Below are 19,970 nucleotides of genomic sequence, written 5' to 3'. Positions count from 1 at the left end.
AACGACGGGGCGATTGCGGGCGGTCTATAGTGTGGCCGGGACGTCCGCCCCGGGGCGGACAGAAAAAAGGGGGCGGTTGTGGAGCGGTAGAGGGGTCGGCGACAAGGGGGCGATGACAGGGCGATTGCGGGCGATCTATAGTGGGGCGACGGGGCGATGACCGTCCGCCCCATTTGATTATTTTATTTATTTTTTATTTTTTTCGAAAAATCACCCCTATAAATACTACTCCTCCATCATCCATTTTTACTTCATTTTCACACACTTTCCCTTCATTCACTAACTTTCCCTTCATTCACTATCTACACTTTCACTCTAAAATAATGCACAGCGGAGACGACGAATCCCCCGACTCGCACGAATCGGGATATGGCGGCGATCCTTCCCAGCCGTCGGGATATGGCGGCTCTCCGTCCCAGCCATGGAGTTGGAATCAATCTCCCCCGCCATGGGCATCGAGTCCAACTCCTCCACCATCTCAGTCGTGGAGGTGTTCACCATCTTTGGCGAGGAATATGAGCCGTTCGGCGTTTGGAGATTACAGACCCAACCTCGATGCCCTTCACCATCCGCGTCCGGAGACCCTTTTCCAATCTAGCAGCTCTCCTTTCACTGAGGCAGATCAAGACGTACCGGATACGCCCGTTGCGATGAGAGTCGGGGGTCTGAAAGCGGTGGCGGTGGCGGTGGCAGATCGGGCAATTTCAGCGGAGCCGGCGGATCGGGCAGCGGCGTCGGCTCCGGTGGTGGCGGTTCGGCTAGCGGCTCAGTCCAAGCCGAAAAAAAAGGCCATCCACTACACCAAAGCGGAGTCCGTTGCTGTGGCGAGGGCGTTGGATTCCGCCACAAGAGACCCCATAGTGGGCACCGATCAGACCGAGTTTAGCTTTTGGAAGCGCGTCGTGCAGGCGTACAACGACTTCAAACATCGCGGCGCCAACCTGAGTGACAGGGAACAACTCCGCAAGAAGTGGTCTAGGATTCTGCCGGCCACCCGGCGTTTCGCGGGCATATACCAGAACAACCTGCTCCATGTGGAGAGTGGTCGAAGCGAGGCTAACGTGAAAGAACTTTCGATGGAGCAATACCACACGCTCGGCCATCCGAAGTTCACAATGTGGGAGGAGTTTCAAGTTCTCCAAGACTGCCCGAAATTCAAGGCCATCTGTGCCCAAGAACAGGCTCCGGCGCCAAAGCGGACAAGACACAACATTGCCGGGGACTACAGCAGCGGCAGCGGCTCGCAACCGTTCGACCTGAACGAAGAGCAAGCCGCAGAGCCCTCTGCTACACACTCTAGGCGCGCCCGCCCTCTGGGACAACGTGCCTCTATCCGACGCGCTAGAGAAGCTGGCGGTTCCTCCCGCCGATCATCGGCAGCGTCTGGATCGCGCGCCCCGCAGCCCGTTCCTATACCGCCTTCAAGGGGCCCTTTTGCCAGCGAGGTCTTGAGGGATAACGTATATGTGCAGCTGGCGCACGAATTGTATGATGCCTGCAACAAATACGAGGCCGCAACCGACCCGTACATCAAGAATATATACTCTGACCTCATACGTCGGATCCAGCGCCGCCTGCGCTTGGCTGATGAGGATCTTAGGGCAGCGGCGGCTGGCGGCAGCGAGGGAGACGGAGAAGCCGACGGAGAAGAGGAGGAGAAATCGGACGACGCCACCGATTAGACGGTGGCGGAGTTTTTATTTGTATTTTTTTTACGTTCGTTGTATAATTTTACCTTTGCCAATATAACGAATATTCGGTCTCAATTAACGCGTTTTATAATTATTTCAATTCAGCTGATTTAAAAACAAAACGAAAAAATTAAAATGAAAATTGGTTATAAAATTTCGGGGCTATTGGAAGTGTCCGCCTATAGTGGGGCAGTGGAGGAAAAAATTGGGGCTATGGATAAAAAATTGGGGCTGTGGACAAAAAAAGGGGGCGGGGCTATTGGGGAAGGCCCCTATAGTGGATGCTATAAGAGTGTCCACTATAAGGCGGACACCCCAATATCCCCGCCCCAGTTTTTGTCTATAGCCTCAGTTTTTTTGTCCATAGCCCCAAAATTTTGTTTCCGCCACTATGGTGGACACTTCCAATAGCCCCCAAATTTTATAATCAAATTTCATTTTAAAATGTTTTTAGTTTCAATCAAGTATAATTAAAATCATCGCAAAGTAAATAATTAGAAAACGAGGTAATTGGGGCCGAAGATTCGTTGTATTGCAAAAGGGTAAAATTATACAACGAATATTTAAAATAAAATACAACTAAAAACTCCGCCACCATCTACTCGGTGTCGGAGTCTGCTTCTTCTTCTTCTTCTTCTTCTTCTCCTCCTCCTCCTTCTTCTCCTCCCTCGCTGCTGCCGGCCGCGGTTTCCCCAGGAGCATCATCAGCCAACCTTAGCCGACGCTCAATCCGAGTGATAAGCTTCTTGTAGATGTTCCTGACGTACGGGTCATCGGTGGCTACATATTTGCTGCATACGTCCTGCAGTTGTTGCATCAACTGCACATCTATGTTATTCCTCAAGACCTCGTGGGGAACTTGCACCTTGTGCTGTGGGATTGGGGCAGGCTGGGGGATGCGAGATCCAGACGCGGCCGACGATAGGCGGGAGGCCCTTCTAGCCCCTCTGGCGCTGCGGATAGAGGCCTGTTGTCCCGGGGCCGTCCTCGCCTAGTGTGTGTAGCGACTGGCTCTTCGACTTGCTCGTCGGGCTGCTCGAACTCGTGCGAGCCGCTTCTGCTGCTGTAGTCCCCTGCAAGGTTGTGCCTTGTACGCTTCGGCCAAGGAGCTGTATTGACCTCTTGCGCGCAGATGGCCTTGAATTTCGGACAATCCGCGAGGACTCGATACTCCTCCCACATTGTGAACTTCGGCCAGCCCTCCGTGTTCGGCCACTCTCAGCGTGGAGAAGGTTGTTCTGGTATATGCACGCGAATCACTTGGTACCCAGCAAAATCCTACCCCACTTTTTGTGGATCTATTCTGCGTCGCGCTTTTCGGCACCGCCGGGTGTGAACTCATCGAATGCCATCATGACGCGCCTCCAAAAGCTCCCCTCGGTCTGATCGGTGCCCACTACGGGGTTCGATGTGATGGCATCCCACGCCCTCGCCACGGCAATGGACTCCGCTTTGGTGTAGAGCTTGCTCCGTCTGGAGCCAGAGCCACCGCTACCGCCCTCGCCACCGCCACTGCCGAGGCCGCTGCCCGAGCCGCCACCGGAACCACCGCCGCCACAGGTGCTGCCATTGCCGTCTCCGCCCCTACTGCCACCGCTGCCGCTCCCCAGAGCCTCGGGTCGGAACGTGCGTTTCCACCCGTGCTGCCGGCGTATCCGGGACGCCGGAAGTGAGCAGACCCATCATAGTATCCAGTGTGTCTTGATCTGCTTCGGTGAAAGGAGATTGGCTGGATTGGAAAGGGGACTCCGGACGCGGCTGGTTAAGCGCATCGAGGTTGGGTCTGTAATCTCCAAATGCGGAGCGACTCAGATTCCGCTGAAAAGATGGGGGCGTTGGAGAAGACCTCCACGACTGAGATGGAGGAAGGTTTGCACTCGATGCCCACGGCGGGGGAGATTGACTCCAACTCCACGGCTGGGACGGAGCCCCGCCATATCCCGGAGGCTGAGAAAGATAACCGCCATATCCCGACGGCTGAGAAGGATAGCCGCCATATCCCGATGGCTGTGAAGGATAGCCGGCCGACGGCTGTGAAGGATTGCCGCCATAGCCCGATTCCTGCGAGTCGGGTGATTCGTCGTCTCCACCGTACATTTTTAGATAGTGAAAGTGTAGATAGTAAATGGAGGGATTGTGTGAAAATGGTGAAAAAATAGGTGGCGGAGAGTGGTATTTATAGAGGTAATTAAAAAAATTTTAAAAAATCAACCGAGGACCGCCGGCGCGCCTATCGCCGGGCACTATGGCCGGCGCGCCCATAGCCGCGGCGAAAGGACTCCCGGCGCGTCCTCGCCCTCGTTTCGCCGAATGCCCGTCCGCCCCCATTTCCTCGTCCGCCCTCGTCTGCACTATAGACCGCCCCCACCGGGGCTATAGGCGCGGCGGTCCCATAGTGGACACTCTAAGCGGACACTTCCAATAGCCCTGAAATTTTATAACCAATTAAATCAATAATAACAAAAAACGTGTATTAAAAAAAATTCCTCCTTCCTTATTCCTTCTCTCCTCCTCTCTAAAAAAATGTTGAAAATTAAAAAAAATTCAAGGGGGCGGCCGGCGCGCCGACCGCCGGCCCGCGAGTGGGTTTCGTCACGCTGACGCAATAATTCATTTTTTTTAAATGAATTTTTTAAAAAATATTTTTATTTATAAAAATTGATTTTTATATTTAAAAACAATTTTTATAAATAAATGAATACAAGAAATTCGTAATAGCCAATATATATTTGATGGGCTTGCGAATTTTGGAAACCATTCTTGGTTGTTTCTCTTTTATAGAGACATCCTTGAATGTTTTATGTTCCACTTTCGATGTGGGACAAACTCATTTTTTGTTGTTTCTCTTTTATAGAGACATCCTTGAATGCTTTATGTTCCAATATTGATGTGTGACAAACTCATTCTTGGTTGTTTCTCTTTTATAGAGACATCCTTGAATGTTTTATGTTCCAATATTGATGTGGGACAAACTCATTCTTGGTTGCTTCTCTTTTATAGAGATATCCTTGAATGTTTTATATTCCACTTTCGATGTGAGATTTTAATTATGTCTTTTTCGATTTTTTTAAATTATGTTATTTTTTTTTTAGGTTTTTTATTATGTCTTTTTCTATTTTTTTTGAATTTTAAGTTGTAATGTTATTTTAATTTTAATGAAGTGTGCTTTTTAATTGAATTTGTTGGAAAAAAAATAAAAAAATGAAATTGAATGAATAGTAATTTAAGGGACGGTTAAGGGACGGAGGGTTGCAGGTTCCGTCCCTTAGTTAAGGGATGGAGTAAAAAAGTACAGTGGGGCCCGCAAATAGTGTTTTAAGGGACGGTATAGTGACAGCGTTGTGGATGACCTAATACTCTATCTGTCCGCCACTGAGAGGCTCATTTTTTTGTCAACACGGGTTTTAAAAAATACTACTATTCTCTCCGTCCCACTTTAGCAATACCGATTTATTATTTTTGGATGTCCCACTTTAGGAGTCCCGATTCATCATTTTTGTGTGTCCAACTTTAGGAATTCCAGATGGAATGTTCCATAAATGGTACTTCCATTCACATTTTATTGCTTCACCCGTCCCACAATAAGAGTCCTATTTAGTTATGTCAACGATTTTAAAAATGTAAAGAAAAATGGGTTGAATAAGTTAGTGGAATTTGAATCTCACTTATTATATATATTAGTTTTATAATAAAATGTGAATGAAATAAGTTGGTGGAATGAGGGGCCTACTTACCGTTTATGGTGAAAGTAAAATAGAACTCTTATTGTGGGACGTACAAAAATGACAAAATAGGACTCTTATTGTGAGACGAAGAGAGTATAAAACTAATCTTCCATATAAAAGTAGGATCCACATTCCATTATCTTTTTTCACCAACTTTGCTTTACATTTTTTAAAACTTGTGCCGAACTCAAATGAAACTACTAAAGCAGAACAGAAGGAGTATCAAAAAAATTAACAGAAAAAAGTTAGTGAAATATGAATCTCAACTTGTTTATATTAATTTTAAATAAAATTTGAGTGGAATGAGTTAGTGGAGTGTAAAATCCTATTACCATTTGTAGTAAAAATGATCTGAAACTCATATTCGTGATTGTGTAACTTATTGCACTGAAATGTAATTTTCTAATAAGTTTTGAAAACGTTTTACAGTCTGATAAAGGTAGAGAATGATACTCTCTCAATCTGTGAATAGAGTCTTGTTTTTTTTCGATCTATCTATAAAGATTATGATTCAATTTTAATAGACTTCATGTTTCACTAACTTGTACCATTAACTTATTCCACTGATAATTTATTTAAAACTAATATACCAACTTTTTGAATTCATTTTTTTAATATTTCTTAAAATATGTACTAAAAATAAAAATTCTATTTGTAGACGAAGGAGTATTAAATTGATTTTGTCCTGCTCTTTATTTTCTCACTTCTCCTTGTTATGCGTGAGAGTTTAATTTGTTTTTGAAGAGATGATTGATCTCTACGCTGCGAGACCATAATTTCTTGCTTGGATTCAACGATTATCTGAATAAACAAGGTAATTAATTGACTACGTGATAGAACGTGATGCTACCAAGTGTATAAACTATTTTATCTATTTCTTATGTATAAAAAAGACACAGGGTAGATAAACATATAGTTTTAATTTTTTCATAATAGAGAAAATATTAGTAATTCTATACTTGAACTACTTGTCTTTACCAGACCAATAACTGGGTATATTGTTCTTAAGTTATTCATTCCACTATAAATGACTCAATCTCTTTTTAGCAAAACACACACATATTTATTCTCTCATTAACAGTAATCTTTCCTATTTATTTTCTCTCATCTCTCTACTTTTAACTTTTCTATTTTATTCTCTCTTCCTTTAATTCACTTTTAACGCAATTTCTTAAATATCATGCCAAAAAACAAGCCTCTAAAATCACGTAACCAAATAAAAGCCTCTAAAATCCCATACCAAATAAAAAAGGCTCTACTATATTCTATTCCACAACATTAGCTACGCAATCCTCCCGTTGCTGGAGATAAAAGCCCAGTAGTATATCTTTATTAGCCTCATTCATGATAACTCATAAATATAATTTTAATAATGTACAGTTGGAGGCATTTATATTAAAACGTGGTTATCAAACTACACAGGAAAGGCAGCATCTAAAGCCAAAAACACAACACATTCAAAACCCTTTTCCTTTCATGTCAACAGCAAGTCCTGCTCTGGTCAGCCGGTCACACAGCAAAATCCAAAAAATTTAAGTCTGGGAACCTGCTCTATTCAAACCTCCACCACTTGCTTGAACTAATAAGTTTGCCAGTTTCGGGATCATGTCTTTGAACGACGGCCGATCTTCCGAGTTGCTGCAGAAAGTTCATTATTAATCATCAATTTTTTTTCTTTATTTGGCATGTTGATAGCCACATGTTACAGCTTTAGATTACCTTGTCCAACATTCCGATATGATGGAAGCTATTTGAGGATCGATACTACTTGGAATATCTAGTCTGCTATTCATGAAGCCCACAACTCCAACGACCTTTATAAGCATAAACAAGAAAATATTTGATGGGTAAGAAACAGAATCGCATGCCATGAAAATACATCATTCTCGCAAGTGGTAGGGGTTGCTTAGAGCTAAGTTACCTGCAATGCATTCAGGTCGCTCCATGGAATCCGTTCGGTCATTAGTTCCCACAGGACAACACCGAAGCTATAGACATCCGACCTGTTAAAAAGGTCAAGATCATATTATTCAAAGAAATAAGTTCCCTTTTATGCTACGATCCCCTAGTATGATATAATGCCTACAATGTGCTTATTTGGCTGTGTACGGTTTACTAGTATTTGTGGCTGCTGATCTTCTTATCCATTATTTCATCTACTAGAGTGTGTTCGGCTGAGCTTATAAGCTCCATAAAACTCTAGAGACTTGCCTGCCAAGCTCATTAACAACTTATAAGATCTAAAAATAAACTCCAATAACTAATAAGTGCCTGACAAATAAGTTCATCAACCTCTTATCATTTTTCCTGATTCCGTAAGCAACAGCCATCTGGACAAATAGCCCTACAATGTTTTTTTTATTGCCATCCTATACCCTTCCCATTTCATTATTCATGGTTCTCTCTCTCCCCCTCTAATAATAAATTAATAAGCTCAAATTATCTGACCACTTTAACAAGCTCTTGAAACATAAAATGATAAGATGTCTAAAATAAGCTTAGCCAACCCCACCCCCCACACCAAAGCAACTCAAAAGGAACAAATTTGAAACTAGCAGTGAGAAACATGCTGAAGCTATCTCTTTATACCAGATTTGTTTTTCCTATGTAAAGCGAAACCGCTGCTCAACCACCAGATTTGTTTTTCCTATGTAAAGCGAAACCGCTGCTCAACCAATCTTAGCCAGCGAGAAATGGTAATGTTTGATTTACGTCACTCTTTCAAATCCTACCCACCCTTTATGTCCGACTAAATTAATACCAGAGATCAAGTACATTCGAATACAAGAATTATAAATGATTAGTTCCCAGGGATTACTTTTCTGTTGAAAGTTCATTCCGGAGGACTTCAGGGGCCATCCACTGAGGCTGCAGTAATTCACAAAACACACATCAGATAGTGCGAAGAAAAGCCTCAAACAAGATAGAGAACCGTGGAATAAGAGGGGGCACAGGCAATGATCTTAACTGTGCCTCTTCCAGATCTTGCTGTTAAGAAAGTTGAATGTTTCAGCTTTGATAAGCCGAAGTCGCCAACCTGGAAAGAAGTAATTTTGATGTTTCAAAATACTTGGATATACTGAATGATGTGATCCAATGAAATATTCCTATAAAATACCTTGACGTTCCAGCTTTTGTCAACTAGAAGGTTTGAAGATTTCAGGTCTCTATGTACTATTGGTGGATTTCTGTGATGCAAATAGTTCATCCCTCTAGCCTGTACACATGATCAAAGAGAGTGAATAACTTCAACCAGCTATGCATGTGGTGCCCCACAAACACGGAGAAGTTGAAGGTAAATGATCGACTTGAGAACATACATACCACGTCAAGAGCAATCCTTAGACGACGCCTGATGTCCAGCGATTGGTTGCTCCTATGTAATGTTTTAAAGAGACTCCCCCTGATCATATTCATAAGACTTGTGCGGCTATAAATGTTCCATAGTTGACAGGGAACAACTCAAAAGCAAATTTCACTGATAGATACACTTACCTGGTCATGTATTCGGTGACAATTGCAATTTTTTCCTCCGTGCATGATGCTCCCATGAACAGCAATACATTTGGATGTCTCAATCTTCTCATAATATCAATCTAAACAACATGGTGAACTTCAAAGTCAGTATTGCATGAGTTACTTGAAACAACTACATCATGATGTATAATGTAGATGCACCTCTTTTTTGTAGTCAAGCAATGTCTCATCGTACTGACTACCAGTGTAAACCTTGACTGCAACATCCTGAAAAGTATAAAAAAAATAGAGTAATAAGTTTCAGAGACGAGAAAGCTCTCTGTTGTTTGTAGTAATTAGTATACTAATGTATACGGCTACATACCGATCCATTCCAGATTCCACGATAAACAACTGCAAAAGAACCTGAAAGGAAACATTGTTCATCAAAATCAACAATACGCCTAATCAAGAAGACAAGAAATCAGTCCAACTCTGGCCTGCTGATATGTGTCTCAATGTTGCATTGAACACATAGCTTCTAACACAATTTCCTTAAACTTTACCTTGCCCAATTTCCTCTTTGAGCTGTAGATCCTCCCATTGAATCGCAGAACTACCGACCAGAGGGAGATCAATTTCACCTTTGCTCGACGAGCTTCCATGTCCACTGCCATAACTCTCGGCCGAACCTGGATTCTTTTGAGGATCCAACTGCTCATGATCAACATCTTCTGCATCTAGTGACTTTGTATTTGGAGGGTTGGCCACGAACTTGTTTCCGTCAGTTTGGAAGCTTGTTCCAGGCAACTGATCGGCATGTCTTTGAACTTCAAAATACCCCTGATATGCATCTGAAAACGCTTCTCCCGAGGGACTCTCATTATCAAAGAATGGATTCCTATGCATATTTGTTTCTTTTCTTATTGCAACATCAGAAGTTTCTTTCATAGCATCCACTGCATTATTGCCAGCACTAGAAGCACTTTGCATCGAATATATTGGTGAACATGTCCCATTTGCAGCTTCTTTCCTTCCAGAATTATCTTCCAAACCATTTTGTTGTATTCTCTCGTCCACGACTCTTTCCAAGTTGCTGCTCACTCCTATCTGAAACTTCTCTAAGATTTTTACTGCCTGCAGTTTACAGTAGACGGACTGATTGGAAATTTACAATACAGTTCACATGCAACCACTGAGCAGGCTTCCAAGTAGATATTACATAAGATCAAATAAGCCAGATTATTGTTATATAAAATCCATTAACAAAATCAATTAAAGCATGAGCTACCAGAAGGCCTAAAATTGAGCTAAGCCGATACTGCTCTTAAAGAATGCAATAGAAACAAACTCTTGCTATAACTGAATGATATAATGGCAGTTATAAGGCAAAGGGGAGAAGCTAATGATGCCAATGGGCAAGGTTGGACAGTAAGGAAACATTAGGAACAATGGAGGATAGAGTATACAATTTTTGAAGGCTGAGAAAGTTCAGATGCTGTGTTTTCCATTTCAAAGCAAGAGCCGTCATTTCTACTCCTCCCTACGGGTAACCCGAAAGCACCCTTAGTAATCTGCAAATAGTTCTCAGTTTACATTCCCTCTTAATAAATCAATACCACCTGCTTAACTAATACTCACAGGGGCTCTTGGTGGTCTGTCTGCTCTTGTGTCTTGACTTTCTGCTTCAGCTTCCTCGCCATCTCTTGCACTTCTATATGCATCAGAGGGGGAGGGAACATTCCCTCGTGTCCGAGATAAAACTTTTGAGGCCTGACCAATTATCAGAAAAGTCTAATGTATGCGAAAAGGAGGACAAAACATGAGGCGGAAAGACACATAGGGACATAATGTAAGCACCAAATTCGAAACAGAAGATGCAAGGTGGGGCATTCCTGCTATTTGTGGCCGCTGATGCCACGAGATGTTCTTCAAATTTATTCTAGGAAATTTAGATTGTTCATTAGCACTATCTTGACGTGTTCTCATATTTCCTGAGTTTGTCTTATTAAACACAGCAGCATCACTTGATACAGTAACTATTCCGGCAATCTCACCATCCTCATACAGTGGGCTCAGTGTAACTAGCGCGATGAAACTTTGACCAGATCGCTTCCTGAGAGGGAGTTGCCCTGACCATGATTCTCCAATTCTCATTCTCTCCATGATTGTCAGAACTAAATTATGATGCTCTTCATCAAAAAGTAGTTCAACTGCTCCCTGTCCTATTACTTCATAGTCTTTATACCCAAACAATTTTTCGGCAGCACAATTCCTGCAACATGAGATTTTCCCCCTTATTCTATGCAATATGGGCAGCAAATGCCTGTACTCTTTATTAGCATAAGGATGTTAGAGGTTCACAGATTCAATAAGTAAAAAAATGAGTAACTACTATCCAATATTATCCCACCTATTCCAGTTTTAGCGGATTTTGATTGTGATAGCTGAACATGTTCCATTTACTCAAATTTCAACGAATTCAAACAGCAGTAATATGAAACTTTCCTACCATGACAACACATATAAATAGTGATATTAAACCATATTAACTCCTCCTTCTATATATACTTCACAACAAAATCAATGCTGGAGAGTTCTCACACTCACAATATTAAGGAAAAAAACATTCTGCAGAGCATTAAATCATCTTTATTCCTACGAAAACATCCCCAACCCCAACCAGATTTGACCTAATTCAAACCAACTTGATCTTGCAACAACCAATTAGCCGTATTAAAAAAACTACCACCAACAAATCAAATCAAATCAAATCAAACCAAACAATCAACTTCAAGCGGCATTCATTTGGAAATTGCTATCGGATTGAATCAATTGGCGAGATTAAAAAATAGTACCAATAAATGATCTCGTCGGAGCCAACTCTGCTGACGTGGAGTGCATGACCCATGTACTCCAGCACTCTCCTGTACGGGCTCTCAGCGAAGTACGCCCCCGGCATGTCGCCCCAGCCGGGATACCGCCTCGAGCCGCCGGAATCCGGCGGCGACTCCCTCTCTGCTGCCTTCTCGTGCACGACAACTTGGAACTGCTCCTTGAGCTTCTCGTGGCTGGCCTCCAGGCTCTCGAATCGATCCAACAGAGCCCTGAGGAATCTGTCCGATGACTTTGCTCCGCCGTCCATGGCGGTGTTGGGTGGTGGTGCACATGTGGTGATCGCCTCAAGGTTTTTGTAGGACAAAACTGTTCAGTATTTTAGTATTTAAAAAATATAAAAAAAAGGAAGTGTCATTTCTAATTTAAAATTTTTGATTACGTCGTGGGGCAAACCGGTTTCCGCCACGTGGTTTCTACCGCCTTATACCGCAACGACCCTATTGAAACCGACGGATTTGGTAATTACGGCCTTCAAGCGGCGGATCAGACCCGACCCGATTCAGGCAGTTGGACAGTATCTTTGCCACGTGTAGGCATCGTGGTTGGACTTTCTTTAAATAGAAGATGAATAAGGTATTCAATTATTGAATATAAACGATTTTATTCGTTATTTGACACGTATGAAGAAGTAGATAAGGTTGAAAACTTGATATCTTGCACAATTTAACACCCGTATTGCTTACGATGGTTAACCGACTTAGGCCATCTACAACGTTGTTCCTATACTGTTCCTATACCGTTCCTTAAATCACTATTTGAGGACCCCACTGTACTTTTTTACTCCATTCCTTAATTAAGGAACGGAACCTGCAACCCTCCGTTCCTTAACCGTTCCTTAAATTACTATTCATTCAATTTCATTTTTTTTATTTCCAACTAAATTCAATTAAAAAAAACACACTTTATTAAAAAACAAACACACTTTATTAAAAAACACACAACATTAAAAAAAATTACAACTTAAACTTAAAAAAATAAAAAGCACACAATTAAAATCCTAAAAAAATAAAAAACACACAATTAAAATCCTAAAAAAATAAAAGTACACAAGTATAACGGTTGGGTGGGTGCCTTTGTGGCCGCTCGTGTGTTTGATTAAATTTGGGAGAAGGAAAGCAGAGTTGATTTGAGATGAAAATTGGGTTGGAAATAGAGAGGAATAGATGTGTGTTTGTGATTGAAATGAGTATGAAATAGGAGTATTTATAGAGTAAATAAATAAATAAAAAATAAATAAAAAATACAAAACGGATATAAAAAAACGGTCACATTACCGTTGCAAAAAAAATTTTATATTAAATTCGAATTTTTAAAAAAAAATTGAATTATTGCGTCACCGGGACGAAGCCCACTCGCGGGGCAGCGAGTGGGCTTCACGCGTCGAATGGGAGGCCGCCACGTCGCCTCGGCGCGTGGCGGAACGTTTCGTTCCGCGTTCCTCCGGAACGGAACGCGACACGGCATGGGCACGGAATGGCGACGGAACAGAGCCTGCAATGCGTGCCGCCGCGGAACCGTTCCGCCGGAACGGCATAGGAACCGCAACGGCACAGCGTTGCGGGTGCCCTTAGTTACTCCTATTTTCTCCGCAGTAGTTCAAGTCAAATAAGCATATTTATACTAACTTCCTTCCCCCCAAATTAAATGTCTAATGATTTTTTTTTATCCAATACTCCATTCATCACCCACCAAATAATCTTATTTTACCATTTTCATAAATGGGTAAACAGACACCACATTCCATTAACTTATTATCTTCACATTTTATTATAAAATTAATACTCCATCTGTTTTATAGTAATGAATGCGTTTTATTTTCGGCATGAGACTTAAGAAAAACTGTGTTAAGTGAATTAAGTAAAAAATTAATAAAGTATGAAATGAAAAGGTAGAGAGATGAATAGAGAATAAAGTAAGAGAGAGTAAATTAAGTGATAAAAAAATGTGTTGACTTTTACTAAAAAGGAAATGACTCCACTACTATATAACATATCAAAATGACAAAATAATTCCACTATTATGGAATGAAGGGAGTATATATTAGTGAGACCTATATTCTACTAACTTATTCAACTCACTTTTCTTTTACATTTTTAAAATCCGTGTCCAAATCAAATAGGACTCCTATTATGGAACAGAGAGAGTATTAAATAGTATCTCATGCTTTATTAATACTTTTAGTTAGTAAATTTCAATAATTCCATTAATTAATTTCACTCAAAATTTATTACTAGTATAAAACTAATACATATATTCCTTCAACTTTTCATTCAATTTTCTTTTATAAAATCAATCAATTTCTTAAAACTTGCACGAGAAGAAGAGACATTCAAGTTGTCATAATTGCATCGTTAGATACCCTGACAAAACATTTCATGAAGAGTCTAACCATCAATATGTTTCATGGTCTGACAATACATTTCATGAAGAGTCTAACCGTCAATATGTTTCAACGCCCTGCAGAAGGATTGGGAGTTAGTTGCATAAGTGACCAAGACCTACTTTGACACATACATAATTGAAATTAATTGGCTTATATTTTTTCTTCTTCAAAAAATTAGGATTTCTTAAAATAGTTAAGTTGTTTTAATATTTATTTGCTTTTCTAAATAATTTAAACAAGTAGATGGAAAGTTATTGACTAATATTAATTGGCTTTGATATTCTTTCAATCCATCACTAGTGTTTCCTTTTAGTTTATTTTCTTTCCCTTTAAGGGTCAATCCTATTTAGAACTTTTTGCTTATATAAATGCTTCACTATTGGACTAAAAAGACACATTTTATCGATAATAATTTGGGATCCACAATGCTGCCCTTGTTCGGGGCGACCATCCGACGGAGCTGCATTGCAACTCCTTCTCGGCTGCGGTGGCCGGTGACGCACGCGCCTCCTTCTCGGCTGGAATGCCGATTGCCCGGCTGCCTCCTCTTTGTCTCGCGGCTGCATTATAACAGCCGCACTTCTCTTTCTTTAAAAAATTAATTTAAATGCCCCAATTTTATCTATATATTTCTTAATTTCATCTATAAATATCCATTTTCTATCAATTTTACCACAAAAACTTATACAGTCATTTCTCCAATTTTTTTAAAAAAATTATATTTAACTTAGAATTTTTGTATAATTTTTTAATATTTAAATTATTGCATTTTTTATGGATATTTATTTTTTGATTTCAAATTTCAATTAAGATTCAATTATATAAATGACAAAAAATCATGTTAAAAGTTGGGGCTAAATTTGGGGTTGGCTACGATGTAGCTTTTGTGACTGGAATTGAGAAAGTTGATGTGGCAGTTGAAAAATTGGTTTGTGGCTGAATTTGAGACCAATATTGTGCATGCTTTTATCTCCCATGAATTATAAGTCATCAAAGTATTAGTAGTCTAATTTATCAAACGACCTTTCATAATCGTTTATGGCGATACATATTCCACCTTTTTTTAGTCAAACACCATTACGGTGGAGGGTTCATGGGTCCCTCGTCCCTATATTTCAAAAGAGGATAATTACAAAGCGTGGCCACACCCGAAAGTAGTGTGCCATAACACAATCCAAGAGTAGTATGCGGTCCGACCCAACAAGATTCGGACCTCATCATACTGCCTTCAAAATTACAATAATTAAACAACAAGGCACTATGATCACTCATCTTCTCACACCGACTCTAGTGTCCGTCCCCTTCAAGGTTTCGGATAAGATGAACTCCCATTGCGTCCCTTCGGACGAAGTCCAAGAGATCTCTCGGTGCTGAATTATGGTGCATCCGTAGGCCGATATCATGCTCTAGGCCCATTCGTGCGAGGAAATCCGCCGGTTTGTTTCCCTCCCGGTGTATGAACGTGGCCCGGAATTTTAGTTGACGCTTGAACAGGATCAATTTCGCCACAGCTTGCCTAACTAATGCCGGCCCCCAACCCGTTCCATTGATCAATTTGATTGCTTGCTCGGCATCTGATTCGAGCCAAATTGGTAGGCCAAAGTCCTTGGCTATGTCCAAGCCATGGATCATGGCCATTAGCTCGGCCTCTAGCGCTGAATGTGCGTCAAGGGGCGTACAAAAGGCTACAAGCATCTTGCCCGAATGATCCCGTATGATTCCTCCCCCCTACTTTGTTGATTGCTTCAATGAAGGACCCGTCCGTGTTAAGTTTAATGCCTGGTTGGTCGGGGGGTTCCATTTGATTGCCATGGCTAGAGGTTGCGCCCCAGCTACCTCCGCTTGTTGAGGGATGTTGACTCCAAGCCTAACTCCCTTCCAATGCTTCGGCTTCAAACTTCCATTGGCCATGGAATCCCGAATGAACATGTTGATCTGCCATGCCACATTGTGTGGTTTGAACTGTGTGCCTTGGTGGCGACTCCTGTTCTCTCCGACCAAATGAACCACAAGATGAGATATGGAGTGGCTCGGCTGAGGTGCTTCCCGTTCGGTTGTTGGCACCTCTTTCCCACACTTCTATTCGCATAGGGATTGTGTCATTGATTTGGAGGCGGGGGGAAGAGCCTGGGAACCAAACGTCAAACTCACTCCATACTCTACGAGCTCCAGACCCCTGAATGAAGAGGTGTTGGAGGGACTCAATACCCGGTTGGTTGGGGCAGCATTGGCACTTGGATGCTAGTTCAATCTCTCGCCACTGGAGCTTTGTGTCGACCGGCACTCGATTGGAGAGTAGCCTCCAAATAAAGATGGATATAGAAGTAGTGAGTCTCGTCTTACACACATCGGCCAGTCCCTGGATGATCGGATGTTGCCCTCGGATTGTGTCCCACGTCGATGCCACCGTGAATTCCCCATGTTTAGAGAGGGTCCACCTCGGGATGTCCTGGTCACCTTGGAGGATCAGGGTGTTGAGGATGCGATCAATAATGTGTTGTGGGAGGCCGGCCTGATCATGGAGGAGTTGGAGCTTGGGTTCATCCCAATTGCCATCTCTAATGTAATCCGAGACCCGTTTGGTAGGTCTTCCCCTTTCATCGAGGCTGAGCTCCTGGAGTGGGACGTTACCAAGCCAGATGTCATCCCAAAAATAGATATTTCCTTGACCCACAAGCCACCACATATGGGGTTGTGCCAGGGTCCAGGCTCTAGAAAGCCTCATCCACGTAGGGCTACTCCTGCTCGGTGTCCTCAAGGTAAGAGGTGTGGAGTTGGAACAATATTTTGTCATCATGTATTTCACCCAAAGGAAGTTTTGCTCCCGAAATCGCCACCAAAGTTTAATGTTGAAGGCTCGTAGAACCTCCTTGGTTTTGCGGATCCCGATGCCCCCTTCATCGGTGGGAAGACACATTTGGTCACACCCAATCCAATGGGTCCGCTTCCTCTCACTCATAGAGCCCCAAAAGAATCGCGCCATTTGTTGGTCAAGTTGTTTTAGCGTGCCGGTGGTGGGTTCGATGGATTGGAAGATATGTAAGGGGATCGCTTCAAGAGTGCTTTTTATAAGCGTGAGTCTCCCTCCAAAAGAAAGGTGCCGGTGCGCCCAACCTGAGACCCGTCTTGCAATCTTTTCCCGGAGGAAAAGAAACATGTCCGTGCGCTTAGCACCACGATAGATGGGGACGCTTAAGTAGAGGAAAGGGAATTCCCCTTTAGTGAAGCCCCCTTCCGCTTGGATCAAGGTTGCCCATTGCTCATGAGTTTCCGCAATATAGAAATTGCTCTTGGCCAAGCTGACTTGTTGACCCGAGGCTTTTTCATAGTGTTCAAGACAGGCTCTGAGTCGTCGCAGGGGATTCGCCGCCGCTTGTGTGAATATAATAATGTCGTCTGCATATGCTAGGTAGCTGACCTCGATGCATCTGCTGGAGGCTTTGAAGATCATCTCCTTTTGGCCAAGTATGAGCTTGTCCAAGGCGCGCGATAGATAGTCCGCGGCAATCACAAACAGTGCTGGGGATATCGGGTCGCCTTGTCGTAGTCCCCGCGTCGATCTAAAGAATCCCGAGGGTGCCCCATTAATAAGAATCGAAAACCAGCATGAGCCTATGCACCTCTCTATAAGGGATACCCATGTGACGGAAAACCCATGCGACGAAGCACCTTAAACAGGAAAGGCCACTGGACCCTGTCATAGGCTTTAGCCATATCAATCTTCACCGCTACATTAGGCGTTGGGGAGCATCGTGCAAGTTCATGGAACATCTCTTGGGCCAACAACACATTATCGTTGAGGAGGCGCCCTTTAACAAATCCACTCTGATTCGGGGAAATGACCTGTGGAAGGAAATGAGAGAGGCGGGTCGTGAGTACCTTGGTGATGATCTTGTTTAAGACATTGCAGAGGCTGATGGGTCGATAATCGGTCCATGATTCTGGCGATGACTTCTTTGGGATGAGGACGATGCTTGTGGCCGTAATGCTTCATGGCAAGAAAGCCCCCCTGAAAAACTGTCCAATTGCCTCCACCATCTCCGGTCCCACAATGTTCCAACAGGCTTGATAGAAGCTAGCCGAGAAACCATCGGGTCTTCTATAACCACTGTGGTGTTATTTACCCCACCATCCTTTCAAGTCTTCTGCCACGTTCTTCTTAAGATGTCCATCACTAATCAAAGTTCAAGAATGAGTATCATATCATTTGGTATCATTAGTCAAATTTCGACCAAGATGATTTTTTGATAATATTTTTACTTCCATTGTAATTTTTTAGTTTCATTATTTAAGATTTTTTTTCCTTTTATTTAAAAATATTTTTATCTTTTTTGGCAAACTTTTTCAAGGATATTTATGTCATGTCTAAAGTATTTTCTAAAAAAGGATGGTGTACACACGTTTTTATGTAAATGACAAAACATTAATGTCATCATCAATGGGACAAACATAACCAGTGACGAAGCCAGGATTTTACGGTTGGGGGTCTACCTTTCCAGTGACGAAGCTAGGATTTTACGGTTGGGGGGTTCAAATAAAAAATTCAAATAATAATATTAAACATAAATAATATTACATAATATAAATATAATGTTGTAAAAACATAGTTCCGTACAATGATATAATAACACTCTTCATCTTCTACTTTTCATCTTCTGAAACCTCTACATAATAGTTTCATCAGTTACATTAACAAACACATCCTTCTCAATATAAGGAACTAAGCAATCTGGCCTCCCATACGATTCCGTAGAGAAGTCTTAAAGTACTTCATTGCTGAAAAAGCTCTTTCTACTGAAGCAGTGTCAACTGGTAAGAGCAATGACAATTTAATAAACAAATAAACCAACAGAAAATTCTCATGTTTCCATGTAGAAACCTTCTGAGCAAGACCTGCAATTCCCGATACTTTTGAAAATCTTTCATCTGTGCGCACATCAAAAATGAAGTTATCAAGCTGACTTTCAAGCTCATATAAATAACTTCAGAGAATTCAAATGGATAATACTTTGCAAGGTGAAGCAGCTTCTCTAAATCAAATGCAGAAAATGACTCTAGGATCCAAACATGTCATACACAAAATTAAATCTGTGTTGACTTCATTAAAATGGTGATTCAACTCTTGAGCTTGCATGTCAATGACTGAACAAAACAACTCAACTCAACTCGATAATGGTGGAGATTTTTTATTTTCTCAATTTTACGCCTTCCTCTTTCTCTAGCTTCACACTAATCTTCCATGTCAAGCACATCTATTTCATTTGTTCTACAAAACTTTGTAACTTCAGTAAGCAAAACCTCCTAACCTTTTTCCCTCATTACTTGTAAATGTGTTTTTGCTACTTTAACAAAATTCATAGCATTAACAATGTTTTGATCCTTCTTTTGTAGAACTTGAGAGAGATCATGTGTGATTCCCAATAGTTTCCTCATAAGATGCACAAAGATAAACTCAAAATAATTTAGAATTTTTTGCACATCCAAAGCTTCAGCCCTATGTGAATCCTCGTGACCATTCCCCCCCAACATACTCAAGAACATCATTAATAGAAGAAAATAAATGCATCAAGTTGATAAGAGTACCATAATGCGAACTCCAACGAGTATCTCCGGGCCGTTTCAATGACTTCTCTTGATTCAATCCTCTTCCAGTATTAATTTCACCACTTGCGATCTCTTCAACAACCTCTCTCTTTGACTCTGTTGTACCACATCTATGCGATTACAAGAACTTCCAAGAATATTACACAAACGGGTGACCGTATTAAAAAAAGACCCAATACTTGTATTTTTTAGCAACAACAACAATAGTGAGTT

The 19,970-nt window shown here is 41.8% G+C and overlaps 1 protein-coding gene across 3 annotated transcripts; it reads right to left on the bottom strand.

Annotated features, from left to right (window-relative positions):
- Positions 1-6,718: 6,718 nt before the first annotated feature.
- Positions 6,719-12,094, bottom strand: LOC121744886 (probable serine/threonine-protein kinase SIS8). 3 transcript variants are annotated; one of them, XM_042138565.1, is made up of 15 exons: positions 11,731-12,094; positions 10,733-11,147; positions 10,514-10,645; positions 10,342-10,446; positions 9,439-10,009; positions 9,258-9,298; positions 9,095-9,160; positions 8,912-9,012; positions 8,741-8,819; positions 8,535-8,633; positions 8,385-8,453; positions 8,235-8,284; positions 7,338-7,419; positions 7,136-7,230; positions 6,719-7,054 (listed from the first exon to the last, which is right to left on the bottom strand). In XM_042138565.1, the coding sequence occupies exons 1-15, from the start codon at positions 12,015-12,017 to the stop codon at positions 6,949-6,951; spliced, it is 2,298 nt and encodes a 765-aa protein (XP_041994499.1). In that variant the 5' UTR covers positions 12,018-12,094; the 3' UTR covers positions 6,719-6,948. The 3 variants fall into 3 exon arrangements, with proteins under 3 accessions (XP_041994499.1, XP_041994500.1, XP_041994501.1); XM_042138566.1 differs by lacking the exon at positions 10,342-10,446; XM_042138567.1 differs by lacking the exon at positions 11,731-12,094 and having other exon boundaries at positions 10,930-11,065.
- Positions 12,095-19,970: the final 7,876 nt, after the last annotated feature.

Source organism: Salvia splendens, chromosome 8 (assembly GCF_004379255.2).
Source record: "Salvia splendens isolate huo1 chromosome 8, SspV2, whole genome shotgun sequence".
Lineage (NCBI taxonomy): Eukaryota > Viridiplantae > Streptophyta > Magnoliopsida > Lamiales > Lamiaceae > Salvia > Salvia splendens.
The sequence above is the reverse complement of the archived record's forward strand: the minus strand, read 5'-3'. Positions and strand labels throughout refer to the sequence as shown.